Source organism: Schistocerca cancellata, chromosome 9, assembly GCF_023864275.1.
Source record: "Schistocerca cancellata isolate TAMUIC-IGC-003103 chromosome 9, iqSchCanc2.1, whole genome shotgun sequence".
Classification (NCBI taxonomy): Eukaryota; Metazoa; Arthropoda; class Insecta; order Orthoptera; family Acrididae; genus Schistocerca; species Schistocerca cancellata.
The window spans coordinates 300,974,358-301,001,795 of NC_064634.1; the positions used below are offsets into that span (position 1 = coordinate 300,974,358).

At 42.1% G+C, this 27,438-nt stretch overlaps 1 protein-coding gene across 1 annotated transcript in view; it reads right to left on the bottom strand.

The window, feature by feature from the left end:
• LOC126101585 (prickle planar cell polarity protein 3-A) overlaps nucleotides 1-27,438 on the bottom strand; it is a 1,199,532-nt gene that overhangs the window by 810,353 nt on the left and 361,741 nt on the right. The window contains exon 2 of the mRNA XM_049912239.1: nucleotides 4,427-4,512. Coding sequence (XP_049768196.1) covers nucleotides 4,427-4,512 — 86 coding nt within the window. The remainder of the gene's footprint in view (nucleotides 1-4,426; nucleotides 4,513-27,438) is intronic.

Consider the following 27,438-nt stretch of genomic DNA (forward strand, 5'->3'; position numbering starts at 1 on the left):
AATATGCAAAACACAAACAATGGTGAATCTTTCAGATATTGTAGTTAAGTATACCAGGAGACTCATGGCACATCGGAAAGAAAGTAAGCTGTGTAGCGGAGGTTATTTAGAATATCAGACGATCGTTCGTGTAATTTCAAGCCGAAGAATGTCTACGTGTGATATCCTTGGATTTCACACATTTCATTAACGGTATCATTTTATTCAATACTGAGCAACAACGGTTTGAGTTGGCGTATACTGGAGATGCATGAAAAAACAGGTATAGAAATCAATAAAATATCGTACTATTCGTCACTATAATTACAGTCGTTCGCGAAACAAAAGCGAACCAACTACAGTATTATACCCTTTCGCACATGAAATAGCTGAAGTTGTCCATTTTGGCTCATTTACCAGTTTTAAATTATACGAGTATCTACTCTCTGCCATTCTTAATGTAACATGAGCGGTAGACATGTAGATCGTACTGTCCTAACCAGTGGTTCGGTGGCGGCAATCTCTCTCAATTGTTACCATTCTCGCCATTGTTTCGTGACTATTTGCTTATCTGCAGTAAATACATTTAACTAACTGATGAAATAAGCTGTTCCTCACGTCCTGACGGTAGGCTTAAAGTCATGGACAAGTTATGACGCAACTACCGAACTGCATTGACGCAGATGGTGCAATATGTTAAAACTCTCCATAGCAGATTTTTACTTCTCTTGAGTAAATAACACTGACAGAATATTTAAACGATACCTTATTTTTAGTCATTTCCGTTTGGTGTATAGTTTATGCTTTCCCACTACATTTCAACAATTCTCCAGATTGCGTTCCTCACGTCTGTCGAGCACAGACCTCTGATATCTTTCAAGTTTCCCATTATCGTGTATAGCTGCAAAGTTCGGAATCTTCAGTGACAGGGTGGGGCAATAGTTTTGGCTCAGGGGCCACTTTGTGGAAGCAGAGGTTAGTGGAGGGCCGCACCTTTTAAAATGATTGCATGCATTAGTTAACTCTGCATTTTAGGAAAGATATAATTTCTTATAAAAACCCGAACTGTCTTGGTGGGCCGCAAATATATATATATATATTGGCGTGCCGCTATTTGCTCGCCTGCTCTGGAAACTCTCTGTTTCTCATTGTGTTAGAGTAGAACAGATCCAAAGGCAACCACACTAAGGATTTACTAAGAAACAAAATTTCAATAACTTTACGACTGTAGGTTGTCACAAACAGAACAGACGGCTCAGGCTAGAGCGTGTCTAGTGGCCAGGGTAATGATGCCAGCGTAACACCCACGAAACGACACTCCCACAAAACGACGTAAGGCATAATGGGAATTTGGTGTCTGAACAAATCGTACCTAGTACAGTAAATAGTGATCGAACGGAAACCGGTAGGCAAAAATAGCTATTTTCAATTAGAGGCAAAATTGTACGAAACAGACGCAGGCTTTCCCACAATCGCTGTAGAATGGATATACTTAAAATACTTCGTTGATTGTGACAATACTTATTTATTTTATTTCCAAACAGTTGAGGACTTGAAGGAAACGAAATGTTACCGTATATCTAAACGCGTAGAAACGATGGCGCCTGGACAATGACAGCACCGATTCGATGTTTCATTACAATGCGTAACTAACCGTTATCGCTGTCGCCAACCTACTTGCCATGCCGACTTCAGTTCTCCACCTGACGAAAACCCTCAGTCCTTGAAATACGTCACGAATAAAATGAATGATTGCTTCGTCCGCCAAAGTCATACTTTCTGCAGTCTAGTCGTAATAAAATCTTTTCTGTTGGTTGTGCCAGAATTTGATATTATTTAGAAATTCCATCGTGCAGCATGGTGATTGCTGTTGAAAGTATAACAATCGAACCGTTCGAAACACCATTTTCTCTGCTTACAATTTCAGTCGATTTTTTTAAACAGCTATTTGTTTTTAACGTCACTCTATTCAAATTTAAGTCTTGCTATGTTTGACTGAGACCAGTCGCTTATAAAAAAATGCTTTTGAAAGGTCTCTGTTGGATTCCTTTCATGTTAATTTCTTAAAACTGTTGTCATTTACGGCATACATTCCACTTCTAAATTTAGTGTGGTGTTTCTGACTATCTGGGGGGAGACTGAGCAGTGGAATGTGTTACTTTTACACATAATCAAGAGCGATCTGTCACACTACTACACTTTAAAACACAGTTTATATGTAATTCATGTCACACAGTCCCATATGGAACCTACATCCGCTTTCTTTTAGATACTGTATATGATAAGATACTGTCATCCCCCTTCCCTTCTGTGTGAAAGGATGAATGAGCAAATGTATTTCTAGTTGCATGCTTGATGGTAGCAGACAAGCCTGTCTGCTAGAGAACAGTAGGACCAACGTCGGAACTGGTAGCTATGCTTTATAAAATCAAAGAGGTTTCTATTCTTAGTATGATCCTGTCCGTCCCTTGTCATGTTGGTATAGGAAGCTGCCTCTCTGGTGACTTCCGTTTGTATCTGTGAAGCACCCTCGGTAGGGGCCCACAGCAGTCGGTCTGCGGCGAGCGTCTCAAGTGGTAAGATCTCCAGCTAAGCGCGTCTCTGCTAATGGATTTCTTAAGTACAGCCTAACTGAAAATTTAATCAGCTTTATTTCACGTTTAGATCTAAAATATCTAATGTTATGTTAAATTGCAACGCAGTGTAATTCGAGTGTGAAGTTCAGAATATCTTCTGGTAGTTGCTTTGTCACTACTTTGTGAGTGAAGTGGAACCACGTGTTGATCAGTAACTCTAACTAAGATCATCAATCTTAAATGCGAATGTGCGTGAGATTATAACGCCTCGTCTTGACAATACTTTTCAATATACCAAGTTTTCTTTATGTTCAACCCACGTGGGGTGTACTTTGTGAGACCAGTACCACGTGTTTATACAATTGTTTGACCCATCAGGTTAATAGTAAGACGATATTAACCAGTTCGAGGTTTTTCTTTTGTAAATTGCGTTTGGATGTAATTTATTTTAATTATCAAAATTATTGTAGAGTTATACTCTTTGTGTAAACCAAGTTGACCACGTGAAGCATGTGGTGTAATCATCAAAGAAGCCCTCAGCTTTTCTTTTCGGGAAGATTTCACAGAGAGTTAGTATGAATTTAGTATACCAGTGTGTGGTAATTTCATGACGGACAGGCTTGCGCTACGAACGTAACTTCTTTGGGTGAAAATTGAATCGGTTGGTTGCTGTTAATTTCCTCTTGGATATGTTTCGACGTTCTTCGTGTGTTATTTTATGAATGCAGTGTTGTATGTAGTCTCCCAATCTTGGTTCCATATTTGATGTGTTCCGTAAGATTACAAACTCACATTTTCACAATCCTAAATATGGCACCAGTTTAGTTATGAATCAAGTTTAACAGTACAATGATCAATTTTAAAATACATGCCTAAATATAAACTGATTTATTTCTTTTGATTTAAATTCTATTTTTATATATATCACCGGTTGTCGTAAGATGACTATTAAAAGATTATGATTAATGTTAGTCTGGTTGGCAATTTGGTAAACTAGACTGGATACCTGGTGAAACAGTTGCTCAGTAATGCAAGGATAACTTCCCCAGACAGCTCACAGCTTTTAACCCGCTTTTATTATCTTGAATATCAGCACCGCTTTCAGAACAAATTAATGCAACAACATCACACTTTTAAAAGTTGTAACGCCTTTGGTTAGAGTGCGCAGAAAAGGCCTTACCTGTTAGTTGCACGGACGGCAGACAGAGAGGGGAGGGGAGGAGGCTAGCGATGGGTGCTCCCTTGTAAACGGCCACCTCGCCGTAGGGGAAGCGCACACAAACAGCTGACGCCAACGCTTATCTCGCTTAGCTTTTAAGCTATTGCTAGCGAGTGTGCAACGGATAATATTAAAAGGTTATGTCAGTATCACCAATAACTTAGACGTTCAAAATGAACTAGAGTACCGAAACAGCAATAGTTGAATAAACAGAGTCTGAACTGAAGCAAAAAAAAAAAAAAAAGTCTATCTACTTGCTGCAGATGGGAAACTTCATAAAACGAGGCAACTGAGGTGGTTGCCCCTTCGGAACAATGGCGAGGACTCGCCCAGTGCTTGCGAGCTACACCTTCATGCATAGCCGTCACAAAGCCACTTGTATAAAATCGTTTAGTGTAACAATGGTTCGTCGTCAACGCATTGGGTAGACGGAGTAACGTCAGCTCGGCAGACAATGGATCGCTTTGCGCCGAATGTGCAGCAGGAGCACCGTCAGACGGGAAGGCGAGCGTTGCTTCCGCTGCGGCCCGCCAGAGGCGCTACCTGTCCAGCGACGGCGGCAGGCCGGCCAGGGACACTGCCGAGCCCCCCGCATACAGAGAGAGAGAGAGGCAAAACACTGAGGCAGGCTGGCGCTAGTGCTCGTACTCACCGCCAGACGTGCGGCGTGAAGCCGGGGCACTTCTCCTGGCACTCGAGACACGGCTGGCCCTCGTCCACCTCCTGCACCAGCACGCCCTGCAACACGAGAGGAGAGCCACCTTGTCAGAACTGGCCTCATGCCGCACCACCAGGTGCGGCTCCAGGGAAGGGGGATCACACTTTGTTACTTGCAAACATCCTCCCTCCAAATTTAACTTGCCGTTACCGTTCCTTTTGTTGAATGACAGATGCCTAAGATTTTAAAAATAGCAGTAATATATCACTATAATATTAAAACATCCATATAAATACAAAGTAAATGTCAGTTTGTTCAGAACTGTGTGTCACCGAAAGTTCTTCGCAAATTCCTTTGGTATTTTGACACATCGTCGCATTTTTATGTGGCTGTTCGAGCACCGTAAGGTATATAAATGAGCATATATACAGGATATGAATGGAAAAACTGGTAGAAGCCGACCTCGGGGAAGATCAGTTTGGATTCCGTAGAAATGTTGGAACACGTGAGGCAATACTGTCCTTACGACTTATCTTAGAAGAAAGATTAAGGAAAGGCAAACCTACGTTTCTAGCATTTGTAGACTTAGAGAGAGCTTTTGACAATGTTGACTGGAATACTCTCTTTCAAATTCTAAAGGTGGCAGGGGTAAAATACAGGGAGCGAAAGGCTATTTACAATTTGTACAGAAACCAGATGGCAGTTATAAGAGTCGAGGGGCATGAAAGGGAATCAGCGGTTGGGAAGGGAGTGAGACAAGGTTGTAGCCTCTCTCCGATGTTATTCAATCTGTATATTGAGCAAGCAATGAAGGAAACAAAAGAAAAATTCGGTGTAGGTATTAAAATCCTTGGAGAAGAAATAAAAACTTTGAGGTTCGCCGATGACATCGTAATTCTGTCAGAGACAGCAAAGGACTTGGAAGAGCAGTTGAACGGAATGGACAGTGTCTTGAAAGTAGGATATAAGATGAACATCAACAAAAGTAAAACGAGGATAATGGAATGTAGTCGAATTAAGTCGCGTGATGCTGCGGGAATTCGATTAGGAAGTGAGACGCTTAAAGTAGTAAAGGAGTATTGCTATTTTGGGAGCAAAATAACTGATGATGGTCGAAGTAGAGAGGATATAAAATGTAGACTGGCAATGGCAAGGAAAGCGTTTCTGAAGAAGAGAAATTTGTTAACATCGAGTATAGATTTAAGCGTCAGGAAGTCGTTTCTGAAAGTATTTGTATGGAGTGTAGCCATGTATGGAAGTGAAACATGGACAATAAATAGTTAGGACAAGAAGAGAATAGAAGCTTTCGAAATGTGGTGCTACAGAAGAATGTTGAAGATTAGGTGGGTAGATCACGTGTCTAATGAGGAAGTGTTGAACAGGATTGAGGAGAAGAGAAGTTTGTGGCACAACTTGACTAGAAGAAGGGATCGGTCGGTAGGACATGTCCTGAGGCATCAAGGGATCACAAATTTAGCATTGGAGGGCAGCGTGGAGGGTAAAAATCGTAGAGGGAGACCAAGAGATGAATACACTGAACAGATTCAGAAGGATGTAGGTTGCAGTAGGTACTGGGAGATGAAGGAGCTTGCACAGGATAGATTAGCATGGAGAGCTGCATCAAACCAGTCTTAGGACTGAAGACCACAACAACAACATATACAGGGTGAGTCACCTAACGTTACCGCTGGATATATTTCGTAAACCATAACAAATACTGACGAACCGATTCCACAGACCGAACGTGAGGAGAGGGGCTAGTGTAACTGTTTAATACACACCATACAAAAATGCACGGAAGTATGTTTTTTTAACACAAACCTACGTTTTTTTAAAATGGAACCACGTTAGTTTTGTTAGCACATCTGAACATATAAACAAATACGTAATCAGTGCCGTTTGTTGCATTGTAAAATGTTAATTACATCCGGAGATATTGTAACCTAAATTTGACGCTTGAGACCTCCGACGTTCAGTTGCGTGTTGTAACAAACACGGGCCACGGTCGGCGAGCAGCATCTGCAGGGACATGTTTACGATGACGACCGTGTTTATGTGTGTGGCTGTAGTGCACTGTTGTGGTTTGGTCTAGCTGTCGCAGTGTCCGCATGTAGCGCTTGCTGCTATTGTTATTCTGCATTCGTCTCCGCATGCAGACCAACTGTAGTACACCGTGTTACCAGACCCGTCTGTGATAGTGTAGTGTTGTAGGAACTGTGACCATGGTGTATTCGAACTCTGAAAAGGCAGAGTGTCGACGAAATGCAGCTGAAGCCTGCAGGGTGTATGCAGAACGGTACCCGGACAGAGAGCATACAACGTGCCGCACATTGCAAAACATCTACCGCCAACTGTATGCAACAGGTATGGTCGTAGCACGCAAACGGGTCCGTAACAGGCCCGTCACAGGAGAAGCGGGTGCAGTTGGTGTGTTAGCTGCTGTTGCCATGAACCCACACATGAGTACACGGGACACTGCGAGAGCCGGTGGACTGAGTCAAAGTAGTGTCATGCGCATACTGCATCTTCACCGCTTTCACCCGTTTCATGTGTCGCTACATCAGCAATTACATGGTGATGACTTTAATCATCGAGTGCAATTCTGTCAATGGGAATTAACAGAGAATGCGTTGCAGTTCTATCTGTTTACCGATGAAGCGGGTTTCGCAAACCACGGGGCAGTGAATCTACGGAACATGCATTACTGGTCCGTGGACAATCCTCGCTGGCTCAGACAGGTAGAGCGACAGCGACCGTGGACTGTAAGTGTATGGTGCGGAATCACTGGCGACCACCTAATTGGTCCTCACTTCATTGTAGGGGCCCAAACAGCTGCAACACACATCGCATTTCTACAGAATGATCTACCAACGTTGCTCTAAAATGTTCCACTGGAAACGCGTCGACGTATGTGGTATCAGCATGATGGTGCACCTGCACATTCCGCAATTAACACTAGGCTGACCCTTGACAAGATGTTCGACGGGCGTTTCATAGGACGTGGAGAACGCATAAATTGGCCAGCCCGTTCTCCTGATCTTACACCTCTGGACTTCTTTCTGTGGGGTACGTTAAAGGAGAATGTGTACCATGATGTGCCTACAATCCCAGAGGATATGAAACAACGTATTGTGGCAGCCTGCGGCGACATTACACCAGATGTACTGCGGCATGTACGACATTCATTACGCCAGAGATTGCAACTGTGTGCAGCAAATCATGGCCACCACATTGAACATCTATTGGCCTGACATGTCGGGACACACACTATTCCACTCCGTAAATGAAAACGGAAACCACGTGTGTGCGTGTACCTCACCCCTCATGGTAATGTACATGTGCGTCAGTGAAAAAGACCAATAAAAAGGTGTTAGCATGTGGACGTAATGTGCTGTTCCGGTCTCTTCTGTACCTAAGGTCCATCACCGTTCCCTCTGGATCCCTACGTAATTCGGTGCTCTCCGATACACACGATCGAACAGCGGAGGAATGGTACTCAAGCGTCAACTTTAGATTACAATATCTCCGGATGTAATTAACATTTTACAATGTAACAAACGGCACTGATTACGTATTTGTTTATATGTTCAGATGTGCTAACAAAAGTAGCGGGGTTCCATTTAAAAAAACGTAGGTTTGTGTTAAAAAACCTACTTCCGTGCATTTTTTTATGGTTTGTATTAACCAATTACACTAGCCCCTCTCCTCACGTTCGGTCTGTGGAATTGATTCGTCAGTATTTGATGTGGTTTACGAAATATATCGAGCGGTAATGTTAGGTGACTCACCATATATATATATACCTCATGCCGCTCCAGAACATATATGAAAACATGCCTGTATTAGAATCCACTGTTGTATATCTTCATCTTTGTGGTGATTGACAAAGCTTTACTTTTGAATGGGTTGCTTAGGGAGTACAAACATCTTGACCCTGAGGCTATTCTTTCATTTATATCCATCGTTATGATATTTTTACTGTTGAAACATGATCCAAAGTATTTAAACTGAAGAACTTTTCTGAATTTAGAATGCTGGTCAATTTCAAAGTAAGGATTTGGGTTTATGACTCGACCTATTCCCATATATTCCGTTTTCTCTTGGTTGATCAAAAGCCCCATTTTGCTGGCACTGTGCCTGAGAGACCTGTACTTGTCTTTCAGTTATTTTTCAGTTTCACTCAGCAATACTGTATCATATGCATAAGCCAGGAGTTTTACTTCACTGTGTTCGAATCGGAGACGATTGTATAGATGTAAATTACTCTCCCGAAACACTTTCTCTAATGCAAGGTTGAAGAGGACACATGAAAGAGCGTCTCCCTGTCGTAAGCTTGTTTTAATTGGAAAGGCTGGGGATATGGATCCTCTGAACTTCTCTGCTGCCTGGGAGCCATCCATGCACAGTTGTATTATCCTACTGATTTTACTGGGTATACTAAATTCTCGTAATGTAATGTAGATGCCACTTCTGTGGATGCTGTCGTAGACTCGCTGGAAGTCAATGAAGAGAAATGGCCTCGGCGGAGATTCGAATCCTCACTCGGGCATGGGTGTTCATGTTTGTCCTTAGAATAATTTAGGTTAAGTAGTGTGTAAGCTGAGGGACTGATGACCTTGTTAAATTCCTAGTATTTCTCAAAGATCTGTCGTGTAGTAAACAAATTAACAGTTGTGGAGCGGTTTGTTCGAAATCCAGCCTGGTAATCTTGAATAATGTTTTCCGCATAAGTTTAAGTTTTTCCAGAATGATCATTGAGAGGATTTTGTATGTTATGTTCAGCAAACTAATTCCTCTGTAATTTCCACATTCCATTCTGTTTCCTTTCTTGTGTATTGGACACTATGACTTAAAATTCAGTCGAGTTATTTTGTCTGACATTCATTTTTTCATCTGTATTACGTCTTGCTCAACGAAGTTAACGAACAATATTTATTACTTTTGAGATAAGCTCTCCAATCAATCTCGAAAAACAATTTTGCTCAATAAATACCTACGAGGAGCCATGGAGCTCTCTCCTCTCCCAAGGGCACCGCGCCTGCTGGTCATCACCGATTTCGTCCAGATTTGTAGAACATACAGGACTTGGTCAAATACAGTAATGTAAATCAGTTTAAAGGCAGGTATCCTACGAAAGTAATACACCATGTTTGACGCATACATGTGTCGAATTTATTATGAAAGAAGTAGATACGTATAAGACATAAGCAATCATGACGGAATCACATAGTTTCTTTCATAATACGAGTAACATAAAAAGGCGTTTGCAGTCGACATAAAAGTTTTCTGGGTATGGCACCGCGTCATAATGTATAAAACAACTGCTGCCGGAGACCCAGAAGAAGGCCGCTGCAACCGTGGCCGAAACGTTGCTTTTTCTCCAGCAGCAGTAGTCTTATACATTATGACACGGTGCCATACCCAGAAAACTTTTATGTCGACTGACTCTGGCCGCGGAAGACTACGCAATTATAAAAGCCGTTTGCACTTCATTAATGGAAACTGGTATAAAGGCACTCACTGTCCTGTGATGTTATTGCATTGTTAGTACTTTGCCCAATCTCCATTCTTCCTAATTACCGCAAACATTCTCTTCGGCATAGATTTTCTTAGGGTTTGTAGTTCCTGCAGTGAAATTGTGGACTATTCTTCTCGTGTCGCTCTTTTCACATACGACCTGAAATTGTCTTCCAATCGATAAAGACGCCATGCAAGTATGTCCCAAAGATTTGCCACGTGGTTCAAATCCAGGCTACGTGCACGCCAAGGCAAGGCAGCGATGTATTATCTTCAAAGCACTTTTTGGTTGTAGCAGAAACATGGACAGATGTATTATCTTGTTGAAATATTAGATTTTCTTCCGCTATGTTCTCATACACTCCAATCAGTTTTGTCTCTTGCAACGTTTCTAATGTTCAGCCAAGCAAAGTGTGATTTACTTTTCGCGCAGGAGGTTGCCCAAATCATAACACTTTCACCTTCAAAATGCTGTACAGCGCCAGATTTGTACCTGGTGGCCAAAACTGGAAACAAATTTTTCCAGCGTAAATCGATTTCGTAATAATGCATTAGCGTATCTAACAAGTTTCGCTGCCATACGATAATTACAGCCCTCACTGCACCTCCGTGAGTAGCTGCAGTTTTGTTACAACCATCCGGTATATTGTACCCTCTATGTTCTAACTTAAGCAATGGCAATATTTGTAGCGATTGTTCTAGGTCTCAGCCTTACAATCACTTCTCATACTTTTTAAAAAAGAAAACAGTGTAGAATCAGGAGAGCGAAGTAAGTAGCTGAAATTTTTGTTGTAAGGAGCTGGGACACTTTGCTGGATGATGTGTCAACGCGCTCAAGCCTAATTAGTCTGACGATGGAGAGAACAACCAAGAGGGAAAGTCGCTGGGGTCTATTAAGGGCGAGTGTGGCGATGATAATGAAGCACGTCCCGTGTAAAGTTATAACCGCGGAACTCATCCCAGTCCTCTAGGTGTTGGAGGAGAACTACAATATTTCCCTCAAGAACGCGACTGGATGCGTTCAGCTCTATAAATAATCTTGACTACTAGAAGACAGTAACTAAAGAGTGCAACAAGCAACACGTGTCACAGTATGTCCAAGTTGTAGATGTAGATGAAATGTCCAGATTAGTATTGTCGATATTTTTAAAAAATGGCGGGAAACCAATATATTTATATTTAAAATGAATATCATCATGGGGACCGATATATCAAAAAAATTATCGATAAGCGGTTTATCGGCGGAAAAAAAATCGACGTGTCGGCCAACAAAAATATCGTCTACACATTGTGAATACACTGTCAGTTTTAGAGCTGTATATTTAAATATTGATTTATTGTTAGATATTCTGTACATCAACAAGCTAGCAACCTGAGCAAGAATTGTAAGGATAACGATGCACGTTCACGGTTGGCGATAACCACTTTGCTGCTATTGTAAGTGCAGGTAAGTGGCACAATGAAAAGTGTTCGTCGGCCGGTGTGACCGAGTGGTTCTAGGCGCTTCAGTCTGGAACCCCGCGACCGTTACCGTCGCAGGTTCGAATCCTGCCTCGGTCATGGATGTGTGATGTCCTTAGATTAGTTAGGTTTAAGTAGTTCTAAGTTCTAGGGGACTGATGACCTCAGATGTTAAGTCCCATAGTGCTCAGAGCCATTTGAACCATTTGAAAAGTCTCCGATGGATCTGTCGTTCGGTTTCGTCGCATATCGGATTTGTCTGGAACATTTTTGTCGACTTGCCTATTTTTTTTCATTTCTGCAAACGCCATCGACCTAACAGTTATGGTGTCAAAATTGCATGGTAAAGTTAAACGTTGCTGTTTCGGTCGGTAGAACGGAGCGACGATTGAGTCAGCATTGCCCCTCACACATCTCCGTCCACCGCAAAGGCTAATCTTGTCATTTAGATTTTTGTTCGTCATTTTCAGCAACTGTCTTTGAAGAACGCCGATGTGAAGAAGTAGCAATTCTTAACGCAACTCGTGTGCTATTTCTTCATATGGATTGTCTTGTTATTACATTCACACCGCCGCGTCCCAGTGCAATCGGTCTGTTTCATTATTTCATGTACACTAGTTTGATATAAAAGAGAAAGAGTGGACGTAATGAAAGCTCAGAAAGTAGTAAGACTCCTTCACATAGTGAAAGTAAAACTATATTCTACTACAATTTCAAAAGAACTGTTTCAATTATTCACCAAAAATTGTTAAAAAAAGCATATAAATTAAAAATATCGGTAACCGATATAACTCTTTCGTTATCGTTATATCGGGATGAGTACGGTCGATATATTTCGGCATATTTTCTGGAACAAATATTAATTTATCGATACTTTATCTGCAGCCCTAGTCCAGATGAGTATCATCATTCTCTGCGTTTACTGAACACGACGCGGTTGCCGGCCGGCGTGGCCGAGCGGTTAAAGGCGCTACAGTCTGGAACCGCACGACCGCTACGGTCGCAGGTTCGAATCCTGCCTCGGGCATGAATGTGTGTGATGTCCTTAGGTTAGTTAGGTTTAAGTAGTTCTAACTTCTAGGGGACTTATGACCACAGCAGTTGAGTCCCATAGTGCTCAGAGCCATTTGAACCATTTTTGAACGACGCGGTGCGCTGTAAAATAAGAGTGGATCCCAAATTCACTAGATGTGAAGTCTCCAACGAGATGCGAACAAACCACTGCGATCTAGACTTGGCCACTGTTTCTATGTTTCGATACAGTGTATCGATACGTGGAACTTTTTCAGTGTTTCGGAACGGCTGTGGTTCACTGTTTCGAAACAGTGGTGTTTCATTCAGCGGCTGTCTCGGATAACTGGACCAGATTCGATCTCGAGCCAGACACAGAAACTGTATCGTTGTTTCGAAATAAGGCTGTTTCAGTCCACCTGTGTATCGAAACAGTGATGTTTCATTCCGCTCTGTGTCGGACGAGATTCGGGTTCTGCACAGGTACTTAAGCACAACATACCACTTCATGAAACACTTTCAAGAGTGTGGAAATCTTTCTGACAAGCAATAGCATGAAGCTTAAGATATCCGAAAATAAAGCTTCGTTTCTAACTGACTGTCCTATTCCGAAATGGCGTAACATCTGCTTTATAAACACTAACAAAACAATAAAACAACGCATATTATTCACATTCAAAATAATAAATATGTGAAAATCATTCAGTTAAATTACATTTTTTTATAACATACGCTTCTCTGTTCATGTACAGTAATCATATTAAGAAGCGCAAGTAAGCCTACATTTTGAATAAAAAAAGGCGTAGAGTGACAGTTATTAGACATATACATAAATCTGATGTGTTTGACATATCACTGATAGTGTAATGGTGAACGGGAAGGGCTGGGAAGCATGGTGAATTTATAGTAACGGTTGGAAACACCTTGCAAGACAAAATTTTTTTCTGTTATATTTTGTTATATATTCGAATTATTTCGCGTTATTTGTGAGTCTATTGTCACAGTGCCTATTATCCACAATGATTCCCTTTGTGTGCATGGAAATTATCAGGATGGGTACATTACCCATACTAACGGAATGTGGGAATCACAGTGGCATACCCGTTGTTTCTGCTGTTTGCTCCCATCTTCAGTTCCGTTCGTGGTGGTTCTTCTGTCTTCAGCTATGGCTGTCCTCAGCCAGTTGAAAAGTATGAAAGTCACACGACACGAAAGCAGCGCATTTGCTGCAGGAAATACGAACTGCCAAGACGCCTAAGTGATAGTTTCATACTTTCTGCGATATGATTAGCGCTCTCGCACCTCATTTGTGTTTATGTGGACATGCTTATACAGTAGATATTCAAGAACAGTTACGTGTTTCAGTTTGCCCAACTCTACTGTGATCAAAGGGTGCGGTCCTGTCGCTACGGCGCGCGCTGCCAGCGCAGGCGCCCGCTGCAGAGCCATCTGACGGCTGTCGAAGTCACCATTCACGATGTTCGAAAGATGGCACTGCCAGAGACCAGGCCACGCGTTTGCGCGAGGCGCGGAGGAAATCGCGATTCGTCTTCGGCACGAAAATGCTTCCGGATGCAAGCACATTGCAGAGGTTAAGGAACTAGGATATCGCAACATTCAGGTTTACTAACTTTTTTATATCAGTCGGATTCTGATGTCACTGACGGACACTGGATACTCTCGGCAGGAATATTAAGCCGACTATCAAGTGAATCTCTGAGAGTATCTTCCAGAGTGCTCTTGCGCGAGAAATAGAATTTTGGAACCGGTGTTTTATTTACAGAATAATCATTTGTGCGAAAGCACATACGGTACTGCATCTACGGAAAAGGATAATCTTTCACTCTGCAACGAAATGTGTGCTGTTTCGAATCACCCTGTTGAATTAATTCTTTGTACCAGACCAGGACACGGACCTGAAAGCATATCTTTCGCAGGGAGCGTTCTTACCGACTGATCTAACCAAGGTACGACTCAGTCTCCCCCACCCCCTTCCCTCCCCCCTCCCCCTTTACCCTTCCACAACTTCAGTCTTGCCAGAAGTTCTTTACTATTTCCATATTTTACAGAATCTGTGGAGGCACGACGTGCGTCATTCGTGGGTAGCTCAGTCGGTAAGAGCAAGCCCCCGAAAGGCAATGATACGTACACGAGTCTCGTTATAGCCAATAGTTGTCATCTAGCAGGAAGTTTCAGTCAATGTATCGATTGTCAGATCTATTTCATTATCTTCGGCGTGATCCGGTGGTTACACATTAATCTCAGGAATCCACACATTCAGTTTAAATGACGTGAACTGACTAAGAGTTGCTCTCGTTAATTATCTCTCAATGGTATGGCTACAGACGTCACGTCAGAATAAGTAATACTAGCTCCGCCCCGTCGTGCTATCCGCGGTTTAAAAAAAAAAATAAACCGGGTATGTATTTATTCCCAACTTCTATCATTCCATTTCCTCCTTGCTCGCCTCTCCGTCCATCTCTTCCTTCCCCTGCTCTGTCCATCTCTCCTTCTCCTTTCTCTCTCCACGTCATCACCCTCACCCCAACAGGAAGCTGGAAGTTCCCATCCAGCAATATTTTTTTTTTTTTTTTCCATATCGAAACTGTAAGTTAATGCAGATGAGTAAGGTTCAAATGGCTCTGAGCACTATGGGACTTAACATCTATGGTCATCAGTCCCTTAGAACTTAGAACTACTTAAACCTAACTAAACCTAAGGACATCACACACATCCATGCCCGAGGCAGGATTCGAACCTGCGACCGTAGCGGTCGCGGGGTTCATGACTGAAGCGCCTAGAACCGCACGGCCACGCCGGCCGGCGATGAGTAAGGAAAACAAACCCATATTGTTCGACTACAGGATTAGTAGTGTGCTGTTTGACACAGTCACGTCCATTAAATTTCTCGGCATAACATTGCAAAGCAATGTGAAATGGAATGATCATGTAAGGGCTGTGATATGGAAGGCGATTGGTCGATTTCGGCTCACTGGGAGAATTTTAGGAGCCTGTGGTTCTCTTGTAAATGAGATCGCATATAGGACAATAGTGCGAACCATTGTTGAGTACAGTTCTTGTGTTTGGGATCCGCGCCAGGTCGGATTAAAGGAAGACATCGAAGCAGTTCAGAGGCGGGCTGCTAGATTAGTTAGCGGTAGGTTTGAACAACACGGAACTATCATGGAGATGCTTCGGGAACGCAAATAGGAATCACTGGAGGAAAGTTAAATTCTTTTCGAGGAGCGCTATTGAGAAAATTTAGAGGACTGGCATTTGAGGCTGACTCTATAACGATTCTACTACCGCCAAAGTATATTTCGCGTAAGGACCAAGAAGATAAGAGAGATTAGGACTCGTACAGAGCCATAAAAACAGTCATATTTCTCTCAAAGTGGAAAGGAAATGACCAGTAGCGGTACAAGGTACCATCCGCCACTCGTCATACGGTGGCTTGCGGAATACGTAGTTGTAGAAGTAGATTGTTGAAATCGTTCGAGGGATTTGGCGTAAGCTTTATACTGGTGGTTTTGCCCACGCAAGCACATGTCAAATAGATTTCCCCATGTTCTCCCGTAATCCTTTATCCTATTTCTTCGCTTACAACCGCGTTCCACTCTTCTCTGATCATTAGATTTTCATCTCCTTTTACATACTGAACTGCCCGTTCAGTATCCTCTTATACTGTCTCTCTTCATCTTCTGCTTACGACGTCAGCATGTATACCTCCTGACTTTGGTTTACTGTCGACTCTGATGAGAAGCACCGTATCAGAGAACTGTCCACAGTAGCTCACTCCCTGCCCTACTTTCCTATTCGTAACGAATCCTACTCCTGTTACACCACTGTATGCTGCTGTTACGATAACCTTGTATTCATTTGACCAGAAATACTTGTCTTCTTTCCATTTCACTTTTTTGACATATACTACATCTAGATTGCGCATTTGCATTTCCCCTTTCAGTTTTTCTAGTTTCCCTATCACGTTCAAACTTCTGAAATCCCAGGTCCGACGCATAAAACGCTATCCCACTGTTTGTCACTCCATCGTTTTCTCATGATCCCCTCGGCGGGTCTCCCTCCTGCAGATCCGAATAGGAGACTAATGCGTAATCATTTGCTAATGAAGAGATCACGATGACACTTCTTAAATTAGAGGCCACATGTCCTGTTGATACACTCTATTGTGTTATTTTTTGTGGTAGTTCACAGCTACCCTAATGTTGTACATTGTTGCCTTGTAAAGCACAGAGAGTGCGGGATGATTGGTGACTCCGTTATTTAGTGCAACTTGTGTTTCGTTTCCTGTCACTGGAAACTCTTCCGTACGTCCTAATTTGGAGGGTGTCTACAGCAAGAGCCTACCATATTTCAATGATCACTCATAATTCGTACTGAACGACTTTACATGTGGTATTAACTCGTGACGCTGAGAAAAATCGATACCTCGGACAGCGCCTGAGAAGTATGAGAACGGAGATCTGCGGTTAGACGTTATAGAAGATCAACTTCACCTCTGAACAAAACTGTGAAGTTAGAGTTACTGATTCAAGCGCGCGCTTTGTAGCTACTCTGCTTTTTTACTCTGAAAAACTGCGATAAACATAGCGTGTTCATTGTGAAGCAAAAAATAAATTGGTGCATTACGGTTCCCAGCAATCTTTAGAGATTGCTTGAGGACTTATGGATAAATTAAACTCGCAGCATCTCTGACACACGGGCTGCAGTATGTCGAAGTGTTTACAGCGGACTTGATGGCAAGTCACGTTTTTACAGTCCTCAGTGCGACAGGCCATATATATATATTACTGAAGAACCAAAGAAACTGTTACACCTGCCTAATATCGTGTAGGGCCTGTCCATAGGTAGGAGGGGGTGGAGATATCTCCTGAACAGCACGTTGCAAAACATCCCAGATATGCTCTATAATGTTCATGGCCGGAGGAGTTTTTTGCGCAGCGGAAGTGTTTAAACTCAGAAGAGTTTTCTTGGAGCCACTCTGTAGCAATTCTGGACGTGTAGGGTGTCATAGTCCTACCTGAATTACCCAAGTGCGTGGGAAAGCACAATGGACATGAATGTATGCAGGTGATCATATACGATGCTTACGTACGTGTCACCTGTCACAGTCGTGTCTAAACGTACCAGGCGTCCCGTATCACTTCAACTATACACGCCCTACACTACTATCGGGCGTCTACCAGTTTCAACAGTCCCCTGCTGACATGCAGGGTCCATGGGGAAATGAGATTGTCTCCATACTCATACACGTCCATCCGACCGATACAATTTGAAACGAGACTCGTCTGATCAGGTAACATGTTTCCAGTCATATATGGTCCAATGTCGGTGTTGATGGGCCCAGACGATGCGCAAACCTTTGTGTCATGCAGGCATCAAGGATACGCGAGTGGGCCTTCGGCTCAGAAAGCCCATGTCAGTGCTGTTTCGTTGAAAGTTTCGAAGGCTGACACATCTTAATGGCCCAGCATTGAAATCTGCAGCAATTTGCGGAAGCGTTGCGCTTCTCTCAAGTTGACCGATTCTCTTCAGTCGTCGTTGGTCTGGTTCTTGCAAGATCTCTTTCCGGCCGGAGCGATGTCGGAGATTGGATGTTTTATCGGATTCGTGATATTCACGGTACATTCGTGAAATGGTCGGACGGGAAAATCCCCACTTCATCTCTATCTCGCAGATGCTGTGTCCCATCGCTCGTGCGCCGACTATAACACCACGCTGAAACCCACTCAAATCTTGATAACATGCCATTCTAGGAGCAGTAACCGAGCTAACAACTGCGCCAGGCATTTCTTGTCTTATATGTGCGTTGTTGACCGCAGTTCCGTATCCTGCCTGTTTACATATATCTGTATTTGAATAAGTGTGCCTAAGCCAGTTTCTTTGGCACTTGAGCGTACGGAAACTGTGTGTCTCGTGAAGTGGGCAACCATTATATTAAATAATAACGCGGAAGAAAATGTGTGCAGTTACATAACACTTTAGTGTAGCGTTACTGTGCGATAAAATGCAAGATTCATCTATTAGATGGCTGGATTCTATGAAGTGTTTCAAAATCTACATTGATAACCGTTATTAGCTTCCAAAACAAAAAGCAGATTCAATAGGGCAGATTCTGTATTTTACAGTGCCTGTCTTCGTTCGATGCAGTGTTGCTTCGGTTATGCATGCATGTCTGAAGGAACATTGGATCTAACTATACAGAAATTGTAAAATACAAACACTGTCCCAACGGTATTTCATAACACAGGAAGGCAATCTGACGTGTAAAATAATGCTTCTTCCTGTGCCTGAATCACACGATAGGAGTGCGAGCACCAAGGGAAGTAGTCAGTAAAACATGGAAGTTTGGGTCTGGCCGTGACACGTGATTCCACAGCCGAAGCGATAAAGGGGAGGTTTGCTATCTTTTGGTTCAAAAAATAGATCTTTTAAATTGTATTTTTGGATCCATAAAAGTGTTTAGAATCCACCCCTGAAACGCTTTTTCCGAATGTGTAACGGAAATGTTTGCTATTCGCGGTTGAACAAAAAAATGCACCTGCATGAAATCGGCCTTTTTCACGCAACGGTTTTTTTCTTTCGGAGGACGTGTTACTGTACCTGTGCTTGGGAGGAAAAACACAAAATTCAAATGAAAGTTTGAACGCGTGTGTATGGAAGTTGGCACTCAAGCAATTGCATTCTGGTGCGAATACCGTTGAGATTGCGACTTTCCTGGCGGTGAGCAGCTTGAACGAAGGGTATTCAGCAATTCTGAAGACCATGACAACCATGGACGTCACCCTGGGACTCTATTCGACGCAGTTCGCCAAGAATTCGGGCGACCACCGGATTCAAGCGGCCAAAAGCCGCTTTTCACCGGCCGTACGAGCGGCTCTGGAGCAGCGCAGAATGGCCCAGATCGAGCAGAACGCCCTCTACGAGGAAGAGGAAGGACTAGTTTATGGACCCGGAATAGTGGATTGAACATAAGTTTCATAATATTGCATTTATATGTAGTCAAAACTTCAAACGCATTTTTCTCGAAATTACTTTTTTTTTATCGCACTGTATGGATTGAACATAAGTTTCATAATATTGCATTTATATGTAGTCAAAACTTCAAACGCGTTTTTCTCGAAATTACTTTTTTTTATCGCACTGTATGGTAAATTCGAATCTACTGAATCGATTGGCATTATTCTTTGTTTCCGACGAAGCTAACTAAATTGTCCAGGAGTTGTACCACTTTTATTCCGATCCATCAACTATAATATTTTTACTTGGCTGACGAAGTGGAAAAATCGATGAAGAAAGCCCTATTCTTTTTCAAATGGCCGCCATTTTGTTTCTTATGGTCCAAATAACTTAAGCGAGGTACAACTCCTAAAGAATCTTATAAACTTCAGTAACGTCATCTCAGTTTTGATTTCAGACCAGCCAGCTGACCTGTGACATATCGCGCTTGGAGGTCTACATCGAAATTTTGTTTCGTTCCGACGGCAAGTCCGCCTTTGCTCTTCGACATTTCCGGTCGAAAAAATTCCAGTTTGTAGCGGAAATACCAATAAACATTTTGACCACATTTGACATCGATATCTATAACACATCCCGAGAAAAAAATTCTCAAAGAACATGCTTTTTTCGGGCCAAAGATAGTAAATCTCCCTTAAGGCGATCGCTTGGGTAAAGCGAGAAATCCGTGTTCGAGTCCCGGCCAGCCCCAAATTTTCATGTGCTTCTAGTAAATCGTACAACTGTTGTAGATTCGCAATTTCTGAATGCTAGTTATAATCCGTCTTGATTGCAAAAATGTTTTCACATGAGCGGTTTGACAATACAGATTTTAACCTTGACATCTGTAGATTTTAACTAAGTATTTTTAGAGATAAAAGTAAATTACAAAAATCTACTTAAAACAGTATGTGCAAGTGTAATGTTACAAATGTACCAACCGTCACCTGTTAGTAACAGTTTTATAATTAATGTAAATTATTTGCATTCTGCCAAGCAATTTTATGTGACGCAGCATGTGAAGGTTGCTGTGTGTGGACGGGTTACTCCTGTTATCGAAACTGCAGGTATGTTCTGGTACATTTGATGTTGATCGGATAGGATGAAGGGCTGGCTCTGAGCACTATGGGACTTAACATCTGTGGTCATCAGTCCCCTAGAACTTAGAACTACTTAAACCTAACTAACCTAAGGACATCACACACATCCATGCCCGAGGCAGGATTCGAACCTGCGACCGTAGCAGTCGCGCGGTTCCGGACTGAGCGCCTAGAACCGCTAGACCACCGCGGCCGGCAGGATAGGATGAAAAAGGTTTGCATTTGTGAAATAGTAAATTAGTATCATTATCGTTTCAGATCTGAAGATGGTTCTAGAGGAACCGAAACCCGTCACGTGAATAAACATTTTTGCAATCAGGACAGATTATAACTAACATTTTATTACCAGTGATTGCGGTATCCCATCAGACATTATGTCTGTTTTTCAGAGTTTCTGAATTCATTTCATAAAAAAGTAGATTATATGATAATTTTATGAAAACCTGAATATAACTCGACAGAGGCAGAGTACGTTTTCTTTATTCAATAATTTAATCCTTACAAAAATATCCTTTATCCGGTAGTACCCTTTAGTTTTCTCGATACATCTGAAACAATTTTACTGTTGGATATTATCGTGAAATCATGACAAAATATTAAACTGGGTGCAAATAAGTGAAGAAAACAGACGTTGGAGAAAACAGACATTGGAGTTCACAGAATGTGTACGGCATGACTCGCATGTGCTTCACAGAATGGACCACTTAAATATTTTTGACTTCATCTGCAAGTGTGGTTTGCAAACATTTTACCGTCACTTTTCCGAGAAGATAAACGGATCTGCAAATAATGATGCTAACGGCTTTCCAGAAGCTGATATTTAAAGAAATGTTTCCAGAAGCGCTACGAAATCTGACCGTGGTGTCTGCTGTTGAGGCACGTTCGTCTGCACGGTAAGTGCATTTTAAGGACTGAGGCAGGATTTCAAAAACGCTAACTCATACGGACGATTTCCGAGGAATAAAATATTCCAACAGCCGCACTTTATTAGTAAACTCACATTTCACATTTATCGATTTCTGACTAAAGATATATTCCATCTTCAGTTGTTACCTGTCTATCAGCGAACATGCACGTCCATAATAATCTCGTGCGTTCCGTTGTATTGACATGAATAACCTCTCATGGATACCAGTACAAAAGAGGAACAAGTAGAACATCAATACGTACCACGCTGCAATATCTGAATACTTCTGTCCATCGTTAGCTTTAGCTCAGTGAGTTACGAGTGAAATGTTAAAAGATCGACGGCATACTTTTAGCCTGATTCAGAGTCCTAAAATTACTCCGAATCACCTCAGTTGATAAAGCCACAAACGGCATCGTACCCCACCTTCTCAGATAGTTTCCTTCCTCATTAACTCCCTGTTAAACGTTCCGTCCATTCAGAAATTAAATTCAATGAACGTCTGCGATATCCGATAGTTAATTCTGAAGAAACGGAATATTTAAACGTATTGTTTGTCTGTTATGTGAATCTGAAGGATAGAATGCGACGCAGCCTGACACCACAAAAACACAGTAGTCCAGCCATTAAGAATTATACTGATGTTGTTCTAACGACAGAAATAAGTATGCCTTCGATGTACAAAATTATCCTTGATGTAGTATTTCACTTAGTAATGAAGACATAACAATAAGCGGCGCCTACATCTACAATTTGTTTCACCCATGCAAAGGGAAAAATAAATAATACCAGGGGACTGTACAAATAAACATGTACGTCACACAACAAATATATAACTTTATGTATTTAATGTATCAGACTGTTGTTGAAAAATGCAGAAATGAAAATAAAAGTGTGCACAAGGTTGAGGATTATCGCCGATTATGTTTAACATTTATTTTGAACAGGCGGAAAATGGCTCTGGTATGAGAATAAAGAATGGTGAGGAAACACTTCACTCTCTTATTTGCTGACGACCAGGTAATATTTTTCCAAGATGAAAAGGATGTGCAATGCATGCTGAGAAAACTTAAGGACGAGCAGCAATAAATAAAGGAATTAATCTGGACGAGACCAACTGTATATGTATGTAACAGTATTTGGTGAAAATCGACACAGAGGAGAGGAGAAACAAAGTCCTACGAAGGTACTAATATTTGGGTACAGGAACACACATCTCTGGTACAAATGTGGAAATGAAAATAATTCCACAATAGCAAGTGGGAAGAGAGCTAATAAAGCTTTGCTTGGAATAATAATATTTGGCAGGACACTAAAAAAAGTATTTCACAGTGTGGTGGGGCATATAGTTCTATATGGAGCTTAGATATGGCCTCAAACAAGGAAAGTTAAGGAGAAATGAAGACAGTGGAAATGGACTCTGTGAACAGATGTCTCCAGCAAGATAGCATACGAAATGAGGAGATATGGAGGTGAATGGAGGTAACGTGTTTCGAAGAGTAGAGCGCTTCAGTGGTACGGACACGTACGGTACAAAGAATGCCCAACCATAAGTGGCGAAGGAAGATATTAAACCAGGAGCCGCCCGCAAGGTGGGAGGCTGGAAGGCCAGCGCTAAAATGGGAAAAATACTTACAGGGAGCAATGGAAGACAGAAATCCAGGACCAGATGACTGGAACGAACGAGGAACGGAGAATGAATAGTTCACATTAGATGATATGCAAGAGCAAAAATTGAACGAGTGTAGGTGAAAACAGTTGTGTGGAGAGATGCGGAGAAGGCCTTTAACCGGCAGTGAATGGTGAAAGGTGAACGGCGAAGCAAATGATGCAGAAGGTAATGGTTTAAGTTGTCGAATATTGCCGTAGTATTAAGTCTGGGGTTCGTTTTATGTCGTGCAATATTCTTAGCAAAAAGGAACTGCCAAATAATCAACGTGTATATCAGTACAATGAAGAAGACGAGCTTAGTTGCCACTGTGGTCTGTAAAGTCAGACACATGCTTATGTGTCTTTCATAGAGTTATAATTCATAGCTCCCTATTGAATGCCATGCACAGGGGACGACCAACGTAATACTGTCAGCTGTCGTCATTAGCAGACGGACTGCTGACGAGAAGTTTTGTGACCAGAGAGACACAACAAAGTTTCGTCGGCAGCACGCGCTGCGCTAAATGCCTCGGCATTGCGCACTGTTGTATCATGAAGTGCGTTTCGACATCGTCTTTATTTGGCTCTGTTGTACAGAGGCATCAAGCGGTACGGGCAAGCGACAGAAACGTTTCTTCGAAAAACTCTCTGCACAGTGTACGGGAACAATTACCTATTCGATGTAGTGCATGAATGACGTCTCCCAGACTATAACATTACCCTTTCCCACACTTCACGAACATAAAGTGATTTTTAGAAATGATTTTTATTTATACCTACAAATAGAAAAAATATCTACATGATAAACATAACTGAAGTACAACTGAGGAAGAATGGATTCCGGCGAAAAAAAAAATCTTTCGTTCTTGCGCAAAACTGACGTAGTCGTTTTCAGGCGTTTTCAGCAGTGGTCTTACACGCGCTTGCTGCCTTCACCGTAATCGAGCGGTGAAACATTACTGATGTTACACCCGTATTTATTTATACGCAGTTCGACTCTCATCGCCCGTTAAGCTCATCGAAGCGCATTATTTTCCACTACATTTTCTGTTATTCCGGCGTTTACTGGCTCTGGCGGATGAGACGGCCGATGAAATCTTAACATATAGACCGACGAATAACAAGCTTTGCTCAAAATGAAACGTCCGATTCTGTTTGCAACCTTTTCCAATATCCACATTTCGACTGACTACTTACTTTTTTCGTCCCAGAAACATAGAGCCCGCGCCACAGTGCTGGTCTGCGCCTTACTTCACTGTTACACGCTGCCACAGCAGGTTTGCTGGGCTCTTTCAGACTGGTAAGTCGCTGACAGTCCTTTTGCATCTGACCGACTGCTTTAACACTAAGCAGACCTTTTTTTATTGTTAGCAGAAATTGGATGTCGTACATCCGAAGAAGTAGATCAATTTCTCCGGACACTAGGCCAGAATAGGACAAATAATTGATACTTGAACTTCTTTTTCTCCCTGATTTTATCGATCAGAAAAATCATTCCTTTGGATCACTATTCGTAGTTGGCACAGCTCTTTAGCGACGATCTCCTCTGATAGCGTGCCCGATGGAAGTCCAGAGAAGGAGCTTCATAGCACCGCATTTCTTTGAAACAGATCGTGATGGTTTGAAGTGTGGCGAAACCGGTCCGTTCGTGTGGATTTCCCATACGCATCGTGACGTTCTATCAATGGAGGGCAGCTGGCCCTTTTCTTTAAGTTCATTTTGAACACGAACTTATGGTACTTTTATGTTATCGAAAATCGCAAACTTGTTGTGGTCCACATCGTCCTTCCACTAACGCGTCATCCGTGTATCGCAGAAAACGCTGGCTTCAACGCAGCGGATTCTGATCCCTCTGTCTTACGTACAAATTCGCCAGACAGGAAATAAGTTGTACTGAGAAAGTACCTGAAGTCTTCTATAAACCAACGGTAGAATCTTTCACCAGTTACTGCCAAGAACTCCAAAAGGGGGACTCTCAACAAGGGCAACCGCATCCTAAACTGGCCATATTATCAGTAAATCTGAGCCCCTGTTCACTTCATGTTACAAGTTCAATGCAGTTGCGCGTATGGCGTTCGCACGTGAATCTAAAAACCATTGACAAAGTGCTTAAGATATTTTTGGCACCTGATATGCGCCCTAGAAGGAAGCCTTCCATTGTTAAAGCGAGACCCGTACCGCCTTAGAGCTGAACGGTTTCTTGACAGATAACGTTTATTACTGTCTTGGCGAAGCCTTGTTATGGTGATCGTTAAAGAATTTGATAGAATGTGTTGTTATCAAGGTATCGGAAATAAGGACCATACCCTGGCAAAGGTGCAGTCGTGTTTCTCCACGGCACATCCACAAAAGTCATCGTATCGGGAAGATGACGATGATGTGCCTCGTCTAAACCTGAAATTTTAGCAGCACCATCCGATACAAAGCCCTAGAATCGCCCCAAAAAAATCGCGATTTGACCTCTCAGGTTTTATCGACGTGACTGATTAATTGTGTGCTTCCGAGTGTTCTGCCGAAGTCGCCAGGTAAGTGCTCTCAATATGGATGAGTATAATTAATGAGTATAATTAATAAGCTTTTGGAAATAAAGAATTAAAAAAAAATATGAATGAGTATAGTCTGGCTAATTTGCACTGCGTTTTAAGAAAAGCCGATTTTTTATCCATCTCAATGTTTGCAAAGTCATATCTCCTGAACTGTGTGTCGTACAGTGACATAGTTTCGCAGGTACGTTCATTGGTAGGCCTTTATGTCGACACCGTCTGTAAAATGTGTTACGAATAGAATTAGTAGTAATGAATTGAAACGCGTGACTGATGATGAAGTTATACTGCCCGTACAGCGAAAACGCAGTAAGCAATAGACTTTCGTTTCGTTATTTTGTGGGAGTTATCTGCGAGAAAAGTTTCGAAAAGGTATGAAATTGTATGTGAAGTTTATTGGAAGTCGGGCTAAGTGTTCTCATTTTCAAACACTGCACGAATATAGCCTGGGTAATTTGCGCGCCATGAGCTACACCGTAAGACGGATACACAGTTTATATCTTTAATACTTGACTTAGTGTTAAACCTTTAACATAAGTTTCTACCTCTTAATGACAGCATTTTACATTCGGTCAATAAAATTCGTCACTGCCTGGTTATTTATTTTGCCAAATTTCTATTAGAAACGGAAACAAACAATGAACTGTGTTTGCAGTGAAGTGTCGAAAAAGTTTCATTTCCATGTATTCGTGAAAATATCTTTCAAATTATGAAAGAATCGCACAAAGAAATATGAGTAATGTATAAACGCATAAGTATAGTACGCGGTATCCAGAATAAGAAAAGTGATCCCAAACGGCTTCTGCAAGCTGGGCGCAGTTGCTTCGTGTTTTTGAGAGGCGATTTTGTAAACGTCTGTATGGTAACGCTGCTTCATAGCTCTACAGACGGCTATGGTTTTTTCCAACAACGCTGCCAGGTCTTAGGGATTTCCTTAAGTTGACTAGAATATAGGAATGTCTCAACAGTAATAAAACGCCACGCATGTTGCGGCAGTTTTACATTTATCTCAGTGTTATGACGTCACATCTGTTGAACTATGGGTCGTACAGTGGTGTATTTATGTAGGTATATTCAGAGGCACATGTGAATTTTGTCTGCAAAATAAGTTGAGAATGCAGTACAAAATAAGCAATACATTTGGAAGTCATATAGAATGCGGGAGTTTTTCACGCCATATCTCCTGAACTACTTGTCGTACCGTGATATGCTTTTGTAGGTGTATTTAGCGGCATATGTGGACATTGCGTACGAAATCTATTGCGAATACAGTTAGTAGTACGGAAGTAATGCATTTAAAGGTGTGCATGATGCAGCAGTTTCTCACGCAACCCCATTGTTTATGACATCATATCTCCTGAACTATTCTAGGTAGTCGGTTCTTAACCCCTCAACAATTGCTACGTGACGGGAAAATGTGTTTGGTTGGAATCGAAACAGTGCTTTCACCCACCCACCAACCCTCCCACCACTCCTCTACACACACACACACACACACACACACACACACACACACACACACACACAGTGTGACCGTTTAGCTTTAGCCTTTTAGTAACATGGATTGGAGCGGTACTACCGTTCCCAATTTCTCATTTGACGTCATCCATAGGCTTTTATCGTAAAGCGCAACGTCTTCTTCCCAGTAAGACTGCAGACAATAAGTGCTGCGAGTGTGTGTACGGAAAGCCGGACATTTGCCACACTTGCCCGTTCGCCAGGTAGCGATCCGTCAGGTAAGGTACGCCCTTCCTCGTACTACTGTCCGTTTTCAAACCGCCGTCTGCCGTCTTACTGGATACA